Raw genomic sequence first — 16,556 nt, forward strand, 5'->3', positions numbered from 1 at the left:
AACCCCCCGCCGCCCGCCCGCCCGCCCATTGGCTCCTGTCACATACACCCAGGGGGCGGGGCTTGAGGCCGGCGCGGGCCGCCCATTGGCCACACCCCCTCGGGCAGCGCCCCCGCCGCCCATTGGCAGGCAGCGCGTGCACGAGGAGGCAGCGTGATCAGGCCGGAGGCGGGGCGGGGGCGGGGCGCGGCGCGAGCGGGTTGTGGCGCGCGAGGCGGCCGCGCCCCCGCCACCGCCCACCCCCCGCCCCCGGGCGGATCGTCCTCCGCGACAGCGCCACCGCGGGCACCGGCACTGGCAGCGGCACGGGCGGGGGGGCTTCTGTCACACGAATGAGCCAAAAACGGTGGGTTCCGGGGAAGGAGGCAAAGGGATGAAGGGGATTTCAGCGTGCGTGGCCGGGAGGCGTGTACACAGAGCCGTGGGCGCGTGGGTGGATAGATAGGTAGGTAGGTAGATGGGTAAAGGGAAGGATATGGATGGATGGATGGATCAATGGATAGATGAACAGATAGATAGGTAGGTAGGTAAGTAGGTAGGTAGGTAGTTGGATAGATCAATGCTGGATAGATGGGTGGATAGATAGATGGGTGGATAGATGGATGGATGGACGGATGGATGGATGGATGGATGGATCGGCAGATGGATAGATAGATGGATGGATGCATAGGTGGTTAGATCAATGGATACATGAATAGATGGATGGGTGATAGAAAGATAGATGGATAGATAGACGGACAGATCAATGGGTGGGTAGATAGATGGGTAGATGGATGGATGGATGGACAGATGGATGGATGGATGGATAGATAGATCAATGGATAAATAGACGGATAGATAAATGGATAGGAAGAAAGAAAAAAGAAAGAAAGAAAGAAACAAACAATGTCCTACGGTAACTTTACTGTGGGTTTTTTCCCCATGCAGTTGCTGCTGCAGAACTGGGGCGCTTGTCCCAAAAGTAATCTGTACAAAAGCATGAGAAATTAAAAACAGTAATCCGTAGTTACAATGAATTTCAGGGGGTATTTAATCTTGGAAGAGGTGGTTTTACAGTGCCCAAGTGTCTTCATGTTCTCTGTGAAGTTCTTTCCTCATAGAGGCAGGTTCCCAGCTTGCTCTAAGGTGTGCTGTTTCCCCAAACAGCCCACTGCAGGCAAATTGCTACTTGGGTTTCATAGAAAGGGAATAAAACCAGGAGAGCTGTGAAACTTAATTAATTTCACAGGATGGATGGCAGAGCTGGGACTTACCTTGACGTCTGCCAAATCCTAGGCTAATATCCAGAAATACTAAACCATTCTTTCCACAGATACCTTGCTGTAAACGCAGAGTTGATACACTTAAGCTGTTTTAACTGAAGGAAAGGCTTCAGCTCATCCAATTTCTTTTAATTTTTTCAGTGAGAGATATACTGCCTTACAACCAGTTTTCAGAATTGATATTCAAGGCAGTAGCAGTAAATCGACGAAACAAGACAGCAAGCATGACTGAAAACAGATGGGCTTTGCGGAGTCCCACGATTTTCAAATATCTTGGATGAAATTAATGGTTCTCACAGGTGGCTGCATGAAGCAGAGCTCTTCAACACCTTAGTCTGCCCAGGGTTACCCGTAATGCCGATCCCACGTTAGTCCTGTGCATGTTCACCAAGTTTATTATCAACATTGATCACCTGTATACCCAATCCAGATTTTTTTCAGAAATTAAAGTGTTGATGACCATCGTTTTGTCAACACTGAGATTTATATAGAAGGTAATTTTTCATTACAAATTATTTCACTGAAGAAATACTGACTACTTGAATTTGTTCCTTTTGCTGTCAAGCCAGGTGATACTGAGAACAATAAAAAGAATTTACAGATTACAGCCTGATTTGGTATTTAGTTAATAGATTTTTGTCTTACGCAAGTTATTTTGTTTAAAAGATCATAAACAGAGACGGTGGTTTTAGAACAAAGATAGCCTTCATTTCAATAATGGCTATAGCTTAAGAAAAACCCACCAAACTCGCTTTCAGACACCAGAACCCTTCTCAGTTCTAAAAAGATAATAGCAAACTTCATGGACTTTACAAGCTAGATACGTTCTCTTCAAAATGCAGACGTGTTTTTGAAGTATGTCTCAGACCACAACACCCAGAACAACTACATTACTTTTAATTATTAAAATTAGCTCTAATTAAATAGAAGCCTCAACTGAAATGCTCGGTAACAACATAGATGTGACTACAACATAATTATTTTTAATAGAGTCTCAGAAACAGGCTTAAGAGAGGTATGGGCTTTTCCCAATATTAAACCCAGACAATCTCTGTCTGCCCAGAGAGGCAGCTTCAAACACCAGGCTGCAGGGGAATCATAGAATCGCAGAACAGTTTGGGTTGGAAGGAACCTTAAAGATCACCTAGTTCCACCCCCCCTGCCATGGGCAGGGACACCTCCCACTAGACCAGGCTGCTCAAAGCCCCATCCAGCCTGGCCTTCAACACTTCCAGGGATGGGGCATCCACAACATCCCTGGGCAACCTGTTCCAGTGCCTCACCACCCTCACAGTAAAGAATCTCTTCCTGGTATCTAATCTAAATCTCCCCTCTTTCAGTTTAAAACCATTACCCCTTGTCCTGTCGCTACACTCCCTCATCTCTCCTGTAGGCCCCCTACAGGAGGACAGGACAAGAGGTAACGGGCACAAACTCAAGCATAGAAGTTCCATCTAAACATGAGAAGGAACTTTACTTTGAGGGTGGCAGAGCACTGGCACAGGCTGCCCAGAGAGGTGGTGGCGTCTCCAACTCTGGAGACATTCCAAACCCGCCTGGACGCGTTCCTGTGCAACCTGCTCTGGGTGACCCTGCTCTGGCAGGCGGGTGGGACTAGATAATCTCCAGAGGTCCCTTCCAACCCTATGATTCTACAGGTACTGGAAGGCCACTCTAAGGTCTCCCCAGAGCCATCTCTTCTCCAGGCTGAGAAAAAGGTGTCCAGGGTAAGAAGGGGTGGTGGAAGCAGTCAGAAATCGTTTAGGTTGATACTTCAGGTCAGGAAAGCTGGCCACTGCTATGGGAAGTTCTTCGACTGATCCAAGCAGGATCAGACTTCAATCCTAGCTGTGTGGCACAAACCACAATGTAAATTAAAACTTTGGAATTAAAAGTGTAGTTCAAAGCTCTGGCACAAAGAGCTAGAACACAAAATGCAGAACACTAGGCAGGCTGATGCTGGTATCAGCTGAGAGCATGAGGAATATATATCAGGTATTGTTTTTCAGTTCAGGAAAGTCCCATCCTGACCAATCGGGTCAAAAATAGCAGCTCCCATGAGATCAGAGGACAACTCTGCTGGAAGCCTTGGACCCAGAGCTTTAGAAAATCCACTTCACATTGTACAATGATGGGGACTAAATAAAATTCATAAGTATGTATAAATCAGAAAGTTTCTGAACAAAGAAGAGTTCATTTCTGGTACATGCAAGGGATTATTATGCTTTTCATTTGGAGAGAATGAAGAGGAATAGTAAAGGTCAGGTCACAGTTTCATTTCTATTGAATCAAGATTTCTCCTATTTTAATAGTTTGCTACCAGCAGTTATGATTCAATATTTTTTTTTACATCAACCCCACAAATTCATTATATCAATATTCATAGTCATTGAATATAAAGTACAGAATTTCAAAACCGTGACTTCCAGGAATGCTTCTGGCTTCTAGCACTTGACCCTTCAAGTGTCACAAATACCTGCAGATGAACATGAATTTGCATAATTCACACAAAAGCAGAACAAGCTGTATTTACTATGATGCATAAATGGAAAAACAAAACAAAGCATTATAGAAAATCAGAGAAAGTGTAATATTTAAATAACATTTCAGAGTTTTCAGTGAACTTTTACTGGGTTCATCGTGACTTCAGGAGTGCTGCTGGAAAAGAATCAGCTCACTCAAGGAGAACAAGCACATACGAGTTCTCTGTCTGGTACAATAACTGACAAACTGACGTCATTATTAAAAGACAAATAACGCTGACTACATAACAACCTGGCAGCTGCTTCAGGAGGCAGTTGCAATGTCTGGTCCAGCAAACTAGTGACACTTAGCAAGTTTTGGTGGGACTTGAAACAAGATGCAGGTAGTTCAGACAAGGGTTTGGGGTTATTTTGTTTTCCAGAGATCTGTCTCCAAATACTGCAATTATGAAGCGTGAGAAATAATTTGTGGGAAGCCCAAATGAAGACAAAAAAATGCTGGAGTTTTATAAGTAAACAGTAACATGTTCGCTAGCAAGTAGCTGGTCTATCGATTTCAGGCTTTTATGTCAAACAAGAACATAGACAAATATGTAAAACATTAACTAATAGCAAGAGGTTAAAACAGTTCGTATCCAAAACCAGGGTGAAATGGTTTCATAATAATTTAAAATGCACATATAAATACACACGAATTCTTTATTATTTCTTTGTTAAAATACTTTATCCTTAAATATAGATACAAAATAATTTTTATTTATATATACAAAATAATTTTTGGAAATTCATTTTTAAATTTCTAGTGAAAACCTTGAAACTTCTCAAATATTCATGATACCCTTAAAAAATACTTCTCCCCCAGGTAACTTACATCCATTAATCTCTACTGGCTTCAGATCCAATGTTCTACTGTATACAAAGTGTGCACTGCACATTCTCACAGTAAGAGTGCTATACAGCAGCACCAGTGACAAGATGGAGAATCGTCCATGTTTCTAATTTTAAAAAAAAAAAAAAAAAAAAAAAAAAAAAGAAAAAAGACGGTTAAGTACTAATCCCACTGAAAAAAATATGTCCAAGTAACTAAGTTATATACTGCCTGGCCAATTTTTCTTTAAATGAAGATTTTTTTTACATAATTCATACTTTAAAAGCAAATACTAGTAGTATTTAACATAAAAGCTATTTATGCCACCTGCTTATAGGCACACAATACATAAACTGTTTTAAGATCTGTATGGTATTTTTAGGGACAAATAAAAGGTTCATAATTCCTAACCTCACAAATCCAAACCGTTTTGAATTTATAATTTTATCCACGATTTCAGTGATTAGCTTTAGAGTTTCAGTTTTATAAAGGGAACACGTAGTATTTTAATGCTGAAGAAACTGATTGCATGTAATTGTTCAATCAAACCAAAATCACAAGCAAAAAATCATGACTGAAGCAACAGACCTCAAATGTTTGGAAAAATATCTAAAAAATTGCATAGATTAATATATTACCTGCTATTATTCTGAAGTGACAAACTCTGTATAAATAATGTACTTTCATTGTGCAATTACTTGTGCAATATTGCAATAGCCAAGGTAATCTCGTGCTATTTGCTCAGTAGAAAGTTTCCATTTGAGGATTCATGAGTTTCTTTGTAATTGTCAAGCAATTGGACTCAGGAATTTCTGCAGATCTTCTGTGTTCCAGAGCTCTCACGACAGATGACAGAGTAAAATTAAAGTTACACAGTATTTCCGACACCACCGAGTTCAGCCCAAATCATCTTGCCTAATTCCTGTATGTGAAAAATACCTTACATTGCTGCATCACCCTCTGTCCCCTTCACTCTGCAAATGGAATGCACATTGCCAAGAAAAATAGTCCATATCAAACAGGTTAAAATATTATGATAATTCAGAATTTCAGCTAACACTAAATTGTGAAATAAAGGCAAAATATTTAAATTTTATCTGGTTTTCTAAAGGGCAGCTTTTCATGAATTTTCAACACTTGAACTTCTCATCAAGATAAGCATTGTATGTCTGGTTCTACTACCTAGTCTCCCAGCAATAGCTACTGCAATTTCAGAAATTTCCTTTAAAAAAGGACTGACAGAAGCACATGCATGTGAAAAAAGTCACAGAAAGAAGTTATTTTAACAAAATAAAATTGCCATTAATTAAAACCACTTTTCCTAAAATTTGCTTAAACGTTTAACATCTTCCTCATTTCTACAACCCTTCCTAACAAGTTTAATTTTACAGAACTCCCATTTATATACAAAACAGTAGTTAGTGAAGGAAACTAATAATCATAAAATTATTATATTAGCCTCTTGACTGATTGCCTTCTCATGGCACTCAGGCAAGTGTGAAAAAATAAGGAAAGATACTGCTTTATTTTTCAGGGCAACACTGAAGTGTGTTTTCTTATTATTCCTGGTGCAAAACAATATGATTTTCTGTGCCATGTGAGGCAAATCAAAATCTATGTTACTTTGTGCCGTAGTTCAGAAGCTGCAAAACGACAGGAACAAGAAGCCGAGGGAAAAACCCCAGAAGTTTTAAAACAATTATATTCTTTTAGTTTTATGTTCTCGCATTTCTCTAGGTCCTGAGAGCAACCTAATTGAGTTGGAGTAGACATCACCTAGAGGTCCCTTCCAACATGTATTATTCTATGATCTGTAGTCATAGCAATACAGAAGAATGACTGTATTTAAATACTTCTAAAAGAAGTATATGGGCTTATTTTTTAATCTGAAACTTACACTACCTTTGGGAATGTCATATTCACACACTGCTAGGCATGAATTGATGTTTGCCCTAAAACCATTTTTTTCCACTTCCATTGCAATACACTGGAAATAAACACCGAAAAAAAAATTGTACTCAAATTAATTTTATTAGCGCAAAACAGTTTATACTCTATAATGAGATCTGTGGTACACAATAAAGTCCATATGCCAGGAAACCATTTTATGTAGTACAAACTGAAGGGAACCATTCTACATGTTGCCAAAAATAAAAATCTAGTGACAAATGACGCAAGCATGAAACAGGAATACTAAACAGCATGCAATCCTTTAAAAGGTTACAAAGCCTACATTACTTTACAAAAAATTCACAAACTATACTGAAGCATCCAAAATCTATTTTTAATATTATAAGTGTAAAGAACAGTCCAAACATTTTAGAACCACTTCAAATGCTGCTAACACTTTGGATACTTTCCTGTATTTCGGAGCCAGATCCTACAGTATCAGTTCCAGAGCAGTTTACTGTCTGCAGTCTACTTTGGTCTCCTCTTGCTCCATCATTTGGAATTGCTGTTTCATTTGCTTTAGGAGTATATTTCTTCGAGGAACAATTTTTGCTTTTTTCACCAGAAGCACCACTGGATATTCTGCTACCATTAGTTCTAATATGTACGCTGGAATCAGAAAATGAATGCAGACTGGTAACCAAATGCCTTGCTGAGTTGTGTCCTTTTGCTGGTTCATTTTGTTTGACTCTCCTCTCAGAGTACGTTGGAGTACTATTTCGAGGCTTATCCTCCCTATTTTGGCTAATTGTTTGAGCTTCATCTTCCTTCCATGAGCCTGGCTGGTACTGTTGCCCAGCAGTCTGAAGTTCTTGTATTTCTCTGACAGCAGAGAAGGCATTATTCACAAACATCTGGGATTGAAACGTGCCAGGAAGAGGAACCTGGAGGTCCCCAGCTCTGTTCTGAAACAAGAGATTCCAATGAAGATACTGATGCAACTAGAGAAAAAAAAAATCCAGCATTGCAACTGCCATATACTAAAATCTGCATAGCAAAATAAACTGTTTACATAATATAGAAAAGATTCAGAGATAATACCAGTCACACAACCTTTATTACCTTTCAAAGCAAGCAAGTTTCAGAAGATTGCTAGGGTGATAATGACACAGAGTAGGTATGTTACAGTTTCACATCTAGCCCGAACTTTATACTACACAAATGCATCAGTTATACTGAAGCGGCCAAGGCCTAATCATGCCTATCATTCTGAAATACCTGCAATTCATTATATTTGCTCACAGTTCACAGTAGTGTGGTCCCAATAGTCTATCCCACAATACCTAGCTGCCACAAGAATCCGAACTAACCAATACTAGGAGATAAGCGTGAGAGTAGTATAACTGTTAGTTGAAGCTTTTCGTAATCGTCCTTTGCCATGTATACTTAAAAAACACTTTAAGCTCAGGCTTCTAAATGTAGCTGAATTAGAAAAACAATGATTCAAACAAACTGCATGAACAAGTTAATGCACAGCGCATTAGAAAAGTCCATCAGCTGAAAACACTGTGGCAAGCCAAGCTATAACAAATGTCGAAGAACCTATAATGAGAATTGCTCTGTTACTTCAAATTATTTTAGCGGATTCAAACTGCAAAACTGGAAATTGCTTTCCACGCCATTAAAAAAACCCAACACTTTTTATCATGTCTCAGAATCTCATGGTGTTCTTGAGGAATTTGGAACACCTAATGGGGAAGATATTGGGTGTAAGAAAAACACTGGAATGCAGAATGAGTCTTAGCATGACAGTTTTATCCATGTTGGACAAGGCTGTAGGCTGCCAGTATCTTAATTTTTAATTGCCTTAAAAACTTAAGTCTTTTTTAACTTTTTAGTTAAAAGTCAAAAAACTTTTTTAAGGGAACTTGAGTCTCCCTTGAAAAATCCAGAAAAACCCTTATGTTGTTAGTAATGCAATTTTGTAGTTCTCTGAAATTCATGGCATGGCCCACACAGAAATCTAACAGGACTGGACATATACACAATTACTTAAAAGAAAATTCGCACTTTTCAATAGGCGTATTGTACTACCCTCTACTATCACACTAAGTTTTTTTAAACAACTATACATCATTATTAAATGTTTCTAAAAAACCTAGTCATGGTATTTTTCCATTTTTAATGGATGCATATCATTATTTGAAATTCATATTTCAGAATAAGAAACAACAAAATTACCACTGGCACTTTATATAGTACCTTACAAAATACTATGGTTTCTGTTCCAAATGGTAATCACTTAAAAAGCTTACATTAATCATTATATTATTATGATCTGTATAAATACAGCTACAGCAAAAGACTGCAATGACAACTTCATGGATCATTTGGTAGCCATTACTTTCAGTCAGAGAGGGACAACAGCTGAAAAGTACATCAAATAGTGTCAAGTACATTGGCACTAGCATTGCCTCTATAGACTTACTTTGCTATTCTGGGTATGTTCTTGTCTTTCTTCTTCAAAGGACTTCTCCTGTAGCATGTTAGCTGGCTTACCGAGAGTAGAATTCATTTGTGGACGCCCCAAAAGACCAAAATCTGACTGGTCTATCCCAGCTAATGCAGCAAGTTGTCCAAGCCTGTAAAATAACGTTTAATAGAAAATGACACAAAAAATGCTTAGCTTGTGAAAGACTTAAACGATCAAAAGCAGAAGAAGAAACAAAATCTGTTTGAAGTTTTGAAGTTAATTTTTCCATTATTTTCTGAGAAGCCCATAATAGCTGAATAAAGATGAAAACAAGTAGCCAAAGGTATTTTCCTATCTTTGCACAAATTAGCCTGCAGGTTTAAAAGCGTCAGTCTTCACTCAGTGTTATGAGACTAAGAATGGAGTTCTCCCAGTTAGCATTGATCTCAAAGCAGGATGCTGGCAAGCAGATTCCTTATCAGGTGCAACAAAGATTAAAACTCCATCATTAAATCAGAGGATTGGTGCACATCTCCCAAACTAGCATAATTTTTAACAGCCAAATCCAATCAAATGCTTCACAAATACAGTCATGTTGTTTCACCTGCCAACTTACAAGTTTGCAAATGTAACACTTGGGTGTGTTAAGCCTCAATAAGAAGTGAGAAGTTGCAGCCATCATTTGATAGCACAGCATATTATATATAGAAGCTTATTAAGAAGTGCAGTCTTTGTGATTGGGATTCTGTGTCTATTATTATGAATAGATGCAGGGCCCATTTGAAAAATGTATTTTTTTATGTCATGTAAAAGCAGTTTTCCCTTCCTCCAAAGTTTGAGATTCGTTCTTAAAGTAATGGCAACTCTACCAACTGATTGGCACAAAATTAGACAAGTCTCAGGGTGAACTTTACGTAAGTTACATTACTAAAATTTGGAGGTGTATGGATGCAGGAAGCAGGGTGGGCAAATAAATTCTTTTGTGGTCTTCTCTGAACATGCAGAGTAGACTACAATGTATCTTCATATCATTCCTTCATTCTCCTGGACAAGATTGCTATGGCTGGCTACATAAGCCTTACAAAACACGTTAGAGAACTTAAGCTGAAATTCTTTGACAAATGGGAAGGATGAACCATCCTCTGAGAAAATGCAGGTACAGTGGTAAAGCCTTAAAACAAACTTTCATCCATAGTCTCTACAATATTTCAAGTAATAATAAATAATCCAGAATTTAAGTACAGAGGTCAGATTCATCCACCTAGATTTCTGTACTTCAATTAGTAAAAGGGGGCCCAAGGCAACAGGTCACTTTCTGAAGCCAGTTCAACTGCATTTTGAGCCTTTCATATCATGGGAATGCTAAGAGCCACAGGCAATGCAATAAAGACTTGGAAGCATGCTTTAACAGAAGCTTTCTTTTCCTTAGGAAAGGCTTTCAAGAAGCCCATTCCAAAGGACAGATACATGAATTCAGCTGGACAGCGCTTGGATCATGATTTGCCACTGAGAAAAGACTGAACAGTAGGTACACCGTTAATTTTTCTTCCTTTATTCTTTGCAAGTACAGTGCTAGAGATCTGTGTGAAGAAGGCAGCATACATCATTAGGAGGATAATTTTGTAAAGAGATCTCAGCAGAAACAGTAACACTTCATTAAAGTGACAACCTACCCAGCATCTTTAAGGAGGTCTAAAAATGCATGAAACTTTTGGAAAGAGTTTTCAATGCTGCCTAGAACACCTTCATCTTCCAAAATCATGTTGGTTACTGACTGTGCATGAAGAACATCAGATAGGGAGATATTTAGATTCCTTAATCTTGCATTTTCAATTTCCAGCTATGGGGGAAAAAAAAAAAAAAGGAAATATTCAGGGCAGTTACATTGAGCTCAGTGTAGGTTTGTTTATCCACTGCTGCAATTCTATGCTACTGTAGTGAAATTACTGCAGGCACTCAAAACTGCTGGCCCAGCACTGTCTTCAGTATGTACAGAATGTTGCAGAGCAAGTGCGAGCAAAAAATTAGCTTTCATATCATGTTATTTTGCATGTATTATAGGACACATTAACACCAAAGAATTTATTTTACTAGTAAAATCCTTAATGAAGACCAATGGTCTCCTTATATTGACCTATCTGTATCACAAAGAATGCATACTAGTGTATCTCTCCCCTGCACTGTGCATCCCAAAATTGTAAGTTTAAGATGATCCAATTTTTCTCCACATTGAACATTAATCAAATCAATAACAAACTGAAAGTTGAATAATAACTGTAGGATACACAGGATTTGGTGTTTCAGGGAAACATTAACTCAGATACTCATTTGAGATTACAGCTATGCAAGCACTGATACCACAGGCTTACTTTCTTTCATCTTTTATGAGAGAAGGACAAAAACCTATAGATCTCTGTAGTGTACTGTAACTTAAACTAGCATTAAAATGCATAATTTTAGAGATTACTGCTACTTAGTTTATCCCTTCTCCTGAAACAAGGTGCTAGGTCCAAGCAGTCTTGCATGACAGAGAAAGATTTCCTGCAGTAGGTATTTAGCCTAAAAACCATTTAAGTATTCAAACAACAGATATCCAGCAGAGCCGACTGGTGCACTTCACATTACAGGAGGATGGGGATGGCCGCACCAGAGGACTACAATGAATCTTGTAGAGTGCAGACTCCTTTGTGGATATCTGCTCCCTGTACTGTGGGGCACCACTTGTTGCTCAAGTTCCAAAGGGTACCACCACTTTCATTCCACTCCAGACCACATCTAATAACCAAATGCATTCGTTTACACCATCTTACACTCAACTTTTACAAGAAATTCTGCTCATCGATGAAAAAGGATCTTTTTAGGTCAGCAACAATGCATGGAGGGGAAATGGTCCTCACAATTTAACTGTGACAAGTTGTTAGTTTGGTTCCATAACGCGAAACTCCGCTTCGCAACAACTGATGGCTACAGCCAACATACTATGCAGAAAAACATCTGACATTTTTATCGCCTGCAGAAACAAAACTTAAAAATCAAAGGGACAGAATAAGCCAAATTAAACATTTGCAACAAAAAGCTTTTCAGTGCAAGTCATCATAAAGAAGGTGGGAGACCTCAAAGAACTACCCATCTGCTGCAAATTGCAAACAGATTTAGTCACTTTCTCAAAAAAAGCAAACATCAGGATGCCCCAGACCATAAGTAATACACCAAATGAATGAAATACATTTAAAGAGTAGTTTGACCTGGAGTTCAAGGCCCTGGAATAGTATCAGGAGAACAAACACACATTACTTAATGCAGATTTCATCATTGCCCTTAGACTAGTAAATGATCCATGTGACTTTGAACTGAAACTCTGGAAGCTACCACATTAAAGGTCATGGATAATTACTGCTACTTAAGCAAGTGGATAGTTTGATTGGTGCCTCCTTTAAAAGTAAAGATGATTAACAGTTAAGTATCATTACCTCCATTATGCGTTCCTCAGCCTTTACTCTGGCTCTTTGTTCTTCCTTTAATTTTTCCATGCATTCTTCCAGCTCCAACTATCATAACACAGATAAACCATCGTGAAATTTATCTCAAAATGTCAGATCAACATGCAATATTATACAAAATGTCAACATGTCCAATTAACAACTAACACACAGCATTCCAAGCAATAACATATCTTCTACAAAAATACATGACAGATGCCTACCAGTATGTAACTCTAGGATGCAAAAAAATTAACACAGGAAAGTGTAAATAAGCGTGATGTGCTTAACAGATTTGCAATATAGCAACAAATAACATGAGACTATAGCACAAGTCTCTTGGGCCTACGACACTACTGTCAGGAATGTGTGTTCTTCTCTACTTCTTTCCCTTTGACTTTTCAGACCTCATTTTTAACTAAATACATCTACCTCATTAAAAACTAAAATTGGGCTCTAAAAATTCCTTAGTAGCTATACCTAGATTTTCAGAGTGCATTCTTCATCCAGGATTTTATTGCTTAATACAGCAGTAAGAAAACAAAATTCTGAACTGTAAGAACTGTACTCTCTCCAATTGGTTTCACTTAGTTCTTCAGCAGGAAAAGTAAATTTTTCACAATCCCAAAACGTTTGAGTGAGTTAGGCAGCCTAGTGCTGAATTAACAACAAAAACAAACCCAAACATCTAACAAATATATTCTAGTCTTATTCATGAGATGCCTACACTTGTATTTTAACTTTCAGTTCTAAGTAGTGAATCTCTCAGCTTCAGTGAACACTAGTCAGGATTTGACAAGCAATCACCACGTTTTCTCATATGATAGCAGTGCATTATCATCTTTAATTACAGCATTTCAAGTGGAGGAACAAACAGAAGGTTTTGTTCTTGCATGCCTTAACACAGCCTTCTGGTTCCAAAGGTGAAAACTGTTAAAATTATCAAGCCGCTCTATTTTTCAGAATTAACAGTATACAAAGCTTCTTCATTTCTCTATACACCTTGTATACAGGCACATATATGCAACACAGGACACTGCTTTTTGTACACACATTATCAATCAGTTCTACAGAGGAGCAAAGATCCAAATAATACTGAAATCCTTTGTTTACTGTCAAAAGCCTATTCAAGAGCATTAATAGTGCAGTTCATACAAGCAATCAACTGAGAAGATTGGTGTACGACAGAATGCATAGTAAAAATACTCCTTCTACAAATGCAAAGAGGTCCTCACAGGTCCTGTAGGACACGAGGGACTTTTGCATCTGATTCAAACATGAGGTGGTGGCCTCATCCCTGGAGACATTCAAGGCCAGGCTTCATGAGGCTTTATGGAACCTGATGTAGTTGATGTCCCTGCTTACTGCAGGGGGGTTGGACTAGATGGCCTTTAAAGGTCCCTTCCAACCAAACGCATTCTATGCAGGTTCTAAAATATTCCAGATACAGCCCTCACAGTGACAACCACTCAGAGTGAAGGTAATAGGTCTGTCACTACTGTCTAGTGAAGTCCACACCTAAGATCCCTAGACTAGCAACAACCAAGCTAAAGCTAGGCATCTCTTTATCATCTGAACACACGAGAAAGACTCTCAGAGGTCAGAAGGTACAGAAAAACCACATTTCAAAGACGGTATTTGGGAAGAGATTTAACAGTATCTCACTGCCATGATGCAACAAAATCACCTCCAGGCAAGGGGCAGGGGACGGGGGAATCTCTAAGGAGAACCCTCAACAAATACCACAATCTCACTGGAATTTACCTGTGGAAATAATAGCAGCTAGAAATCATTTTATAGATGCAGAAGCACAGCACAGAAAGTAGCAACCATAATATTCTACATTCACAACTTGACATGTAACCTGAAATCCTATAACCTAGCTTTGAAGACCAGTCACAGGTACCACAGACTTGAAAAATTCTTACCATTCCATTTCTTGTGTATGCACGCGCATATGTATACATGTATTTTAAAGTTTCTAGGGTGCAGGGTTTTCTTGGCAAGCAACTCTACTTTAGAAACCTTAGTTCTATAGTACTTTTGTTGTGCGCAGATTTTTGACAATTCTAAAGTTCATAGCACTTTAAATTGCGGGTTGTTTTTTTCAAGGGCATTTTCAAATGCCCTTGTATTTTCAAAGGGCAAAGGCTTAGCAGACAGTTAAATTATCAAGATTTTTTTAAACAGAAATTTGGAGGTTTTGTAGTTTTGTTTAAACTTGATTTATCACAGACATTGTGTAGATGTACACAATATTATGGGCTGACTTCACAAAAAACACCTGACAAACACTGCAGCCACATCTCCTCATAAGCAGTATCAGAAGCCTACATTTAAAGGAAGATGCTTTGCACCTGTGCAAACATATTTGTCACCATTAAATTACAAGTTTATGTATGCTTTATTATTTCATTTCCTTTTAAGAAATTCACTAGCCTACACAATCTGCTTGTCTTCGTGCAGAAAAAAATTATTAAAATACACCAGAGCTAAATATACATCCAAGATACAAGACTGAGCCTTCTAGTAGCGTAGTCCAGAAAGACAGCACTGACACCATTTAAGGTGAAGCTGAATAGCAAATATATCTGTAGCCCTCAGAATTACTGTATGCAATATGACTACTCAACACTAGACAGAGGTATAAAACTGAAGTTTAAAAACTAACAATATAGAAAAAACTTCAGTAACTAATTAGGCATGTTTTTCTACTTGATTACATTGTTGTCCTTATTTTTAAAAAGGTTATAGTGCAATCTCTACTTCTACATAATTAACATAGTATTAATGTGTAGAAAGAGCTACCCTTCTAACTGTATTAAGTGAAGTTCACCATTTATATCCCTAATTAAACTTTCAAAATCTGGGAGTTTCCTCAGCTACCTTCTTCATCAGAGGCAATTCTGACATTTCAGAGTTCCTCTAGCGGAAGGAAAGAATATTTGTAACTTGTTATTTTTCGTGTAAGCAGAAATTAAGCTTTTCGTTAGCCAAGGGATTTTTTAAAAAATTAAAACACAACTAATATTGTTTCACTAAGTAGTAAGTTTAAAGCCCCTTTTTGAGTAGAAGGATGCAGAGAAGTTCTCGAGGACTTACATACTAAAGTGAAAGTCTGGTCGTCTAGTCACATCAAGGGACGTTTGGGGAGAACACAGTGTCAGTTTAAGGAGTTCCCACCTCTTAGTATTCATTCCCATTCTGCAATCCTATCATTGTTCTAGCAAAGCTGGTTGTCCCATTCTACTGAAAGGCTGTGCTAAGGCCTGCTACAGCCACACACACTGGATTACTTTTCATCTAGATCAGTTCCCCAAGTTAGCTCCCCACTCAAGTAGGTCTGCAGTAAGAGCTGTTTAATGACAGTACCTAAGCCCAATTAACACAGATAAAAAGGGTCCTCCACTTTCCCTCTCACATTTTCAGCCAGAGACTTCTGCTACTTACTGTACTCCAGCTCTGGAACACACCCAATCACATAAGCCAATGTGAGTCATTATGATGGCAGAAAACTAACGTGGAAAAATATCACAGAATCAGACTGGTTTAGGTTGGAAGGGACCTCTGGAGGTCATCTGGTACAACCCCCTGCTCAAGAAAGGCCACCTACAACAAGCTGCCCAGGACCAGGTCTAGATGGTTTTTTTAATATCTCATAAGGATGGAGTCTCCACAGCCCTCTCTAGGCAACCTGTGCCACTGCTCAGTCAACCTCACAATGACTGAAAAAGTGTTTCCCGATCTTCAGGAGGAACCTCCTGTGTTTTGGTTTGTGCCCACTGTCTCTCAACCTATCACTGGGCACCAGATAAAAGAGCCTGGCTCTGTCCTTTTTGCACCCTCCCTTCAGGTATTTATATACATTAGTATGATCCTCCCTGAGCCTTCTCTGCTGCAGGCTGAACAGGCCCAGCTCCCTCAGCCTTTTATCATAGCAGAGATGCTCCAGTCCCTTAACCATCCTTGTGGATCATCGTTGAACTCTTTTCTGTATGTCCATGTCTCTGTTGTACTAGGGAAACCAGCATCAGACTCAGCACTCCAGGTGTGGCATCACCAGCACTGAAAACAGGGGAAGGATCGATCACATCCCTTCCA

At 38.9% G+C, this 16,556-nt stretch overlaps 1 protein-coding gene across 4 annotated transcripts in view; it reads right to left on the minus strand.

Moving 5' to 3' along the window:
- Positions 1-6,571: 6,571 nt before the first annotated feature.
- The window catches only part of CEP78 (centrosomal protein 78), a 28,121-nt gene continuing 18,136 nt past the window's right edge, over positions 6,572-16,556 (minus strand). For 2 of the 4 annotated variants that reach the window (XM_063320832.1, XM_063320831.1), the window contains 4 exons: positions 12,447-12,524; positions 10,650-10,816; positions 8,992-9,145; positions 6,572-7,504 (listed from right to left, as the gene is read on the minus strand). In XM_063320832.1, coding sequence (XP_063176902.1) covers positions 6,944-7,504; positions 8,992-9,145; positions 10,650-10,816; positions 12,447-12,524 — 960 coding nt within the window. In that variant the 3' untranslated portion in view covers positions 6,572-6,943. The remainder of the gene's footprint in view (positions 7,505-8,991; positions 9,146-10,649; positions 10,817-12,446; positions 12,525-16,556) is intronic. The other 2 variants (XM_063320833.1, XM_063320834.1) reach the window with 2 other exon arrangements.

This window comes from Chroicocephalus ridibundus, chromosome Z (genome assembly GCF_963924245.1).
Source record: "Chroicocephalus ridibundus chromosome Z, bChrRid1.1, whole genome shotgun sequence".
NCBI lineage: Eukaryota > Metazoa > Chordata > Aves > Charadriiformes > Laridae > Chroicocephalus > Chroicocephalus ridibundus.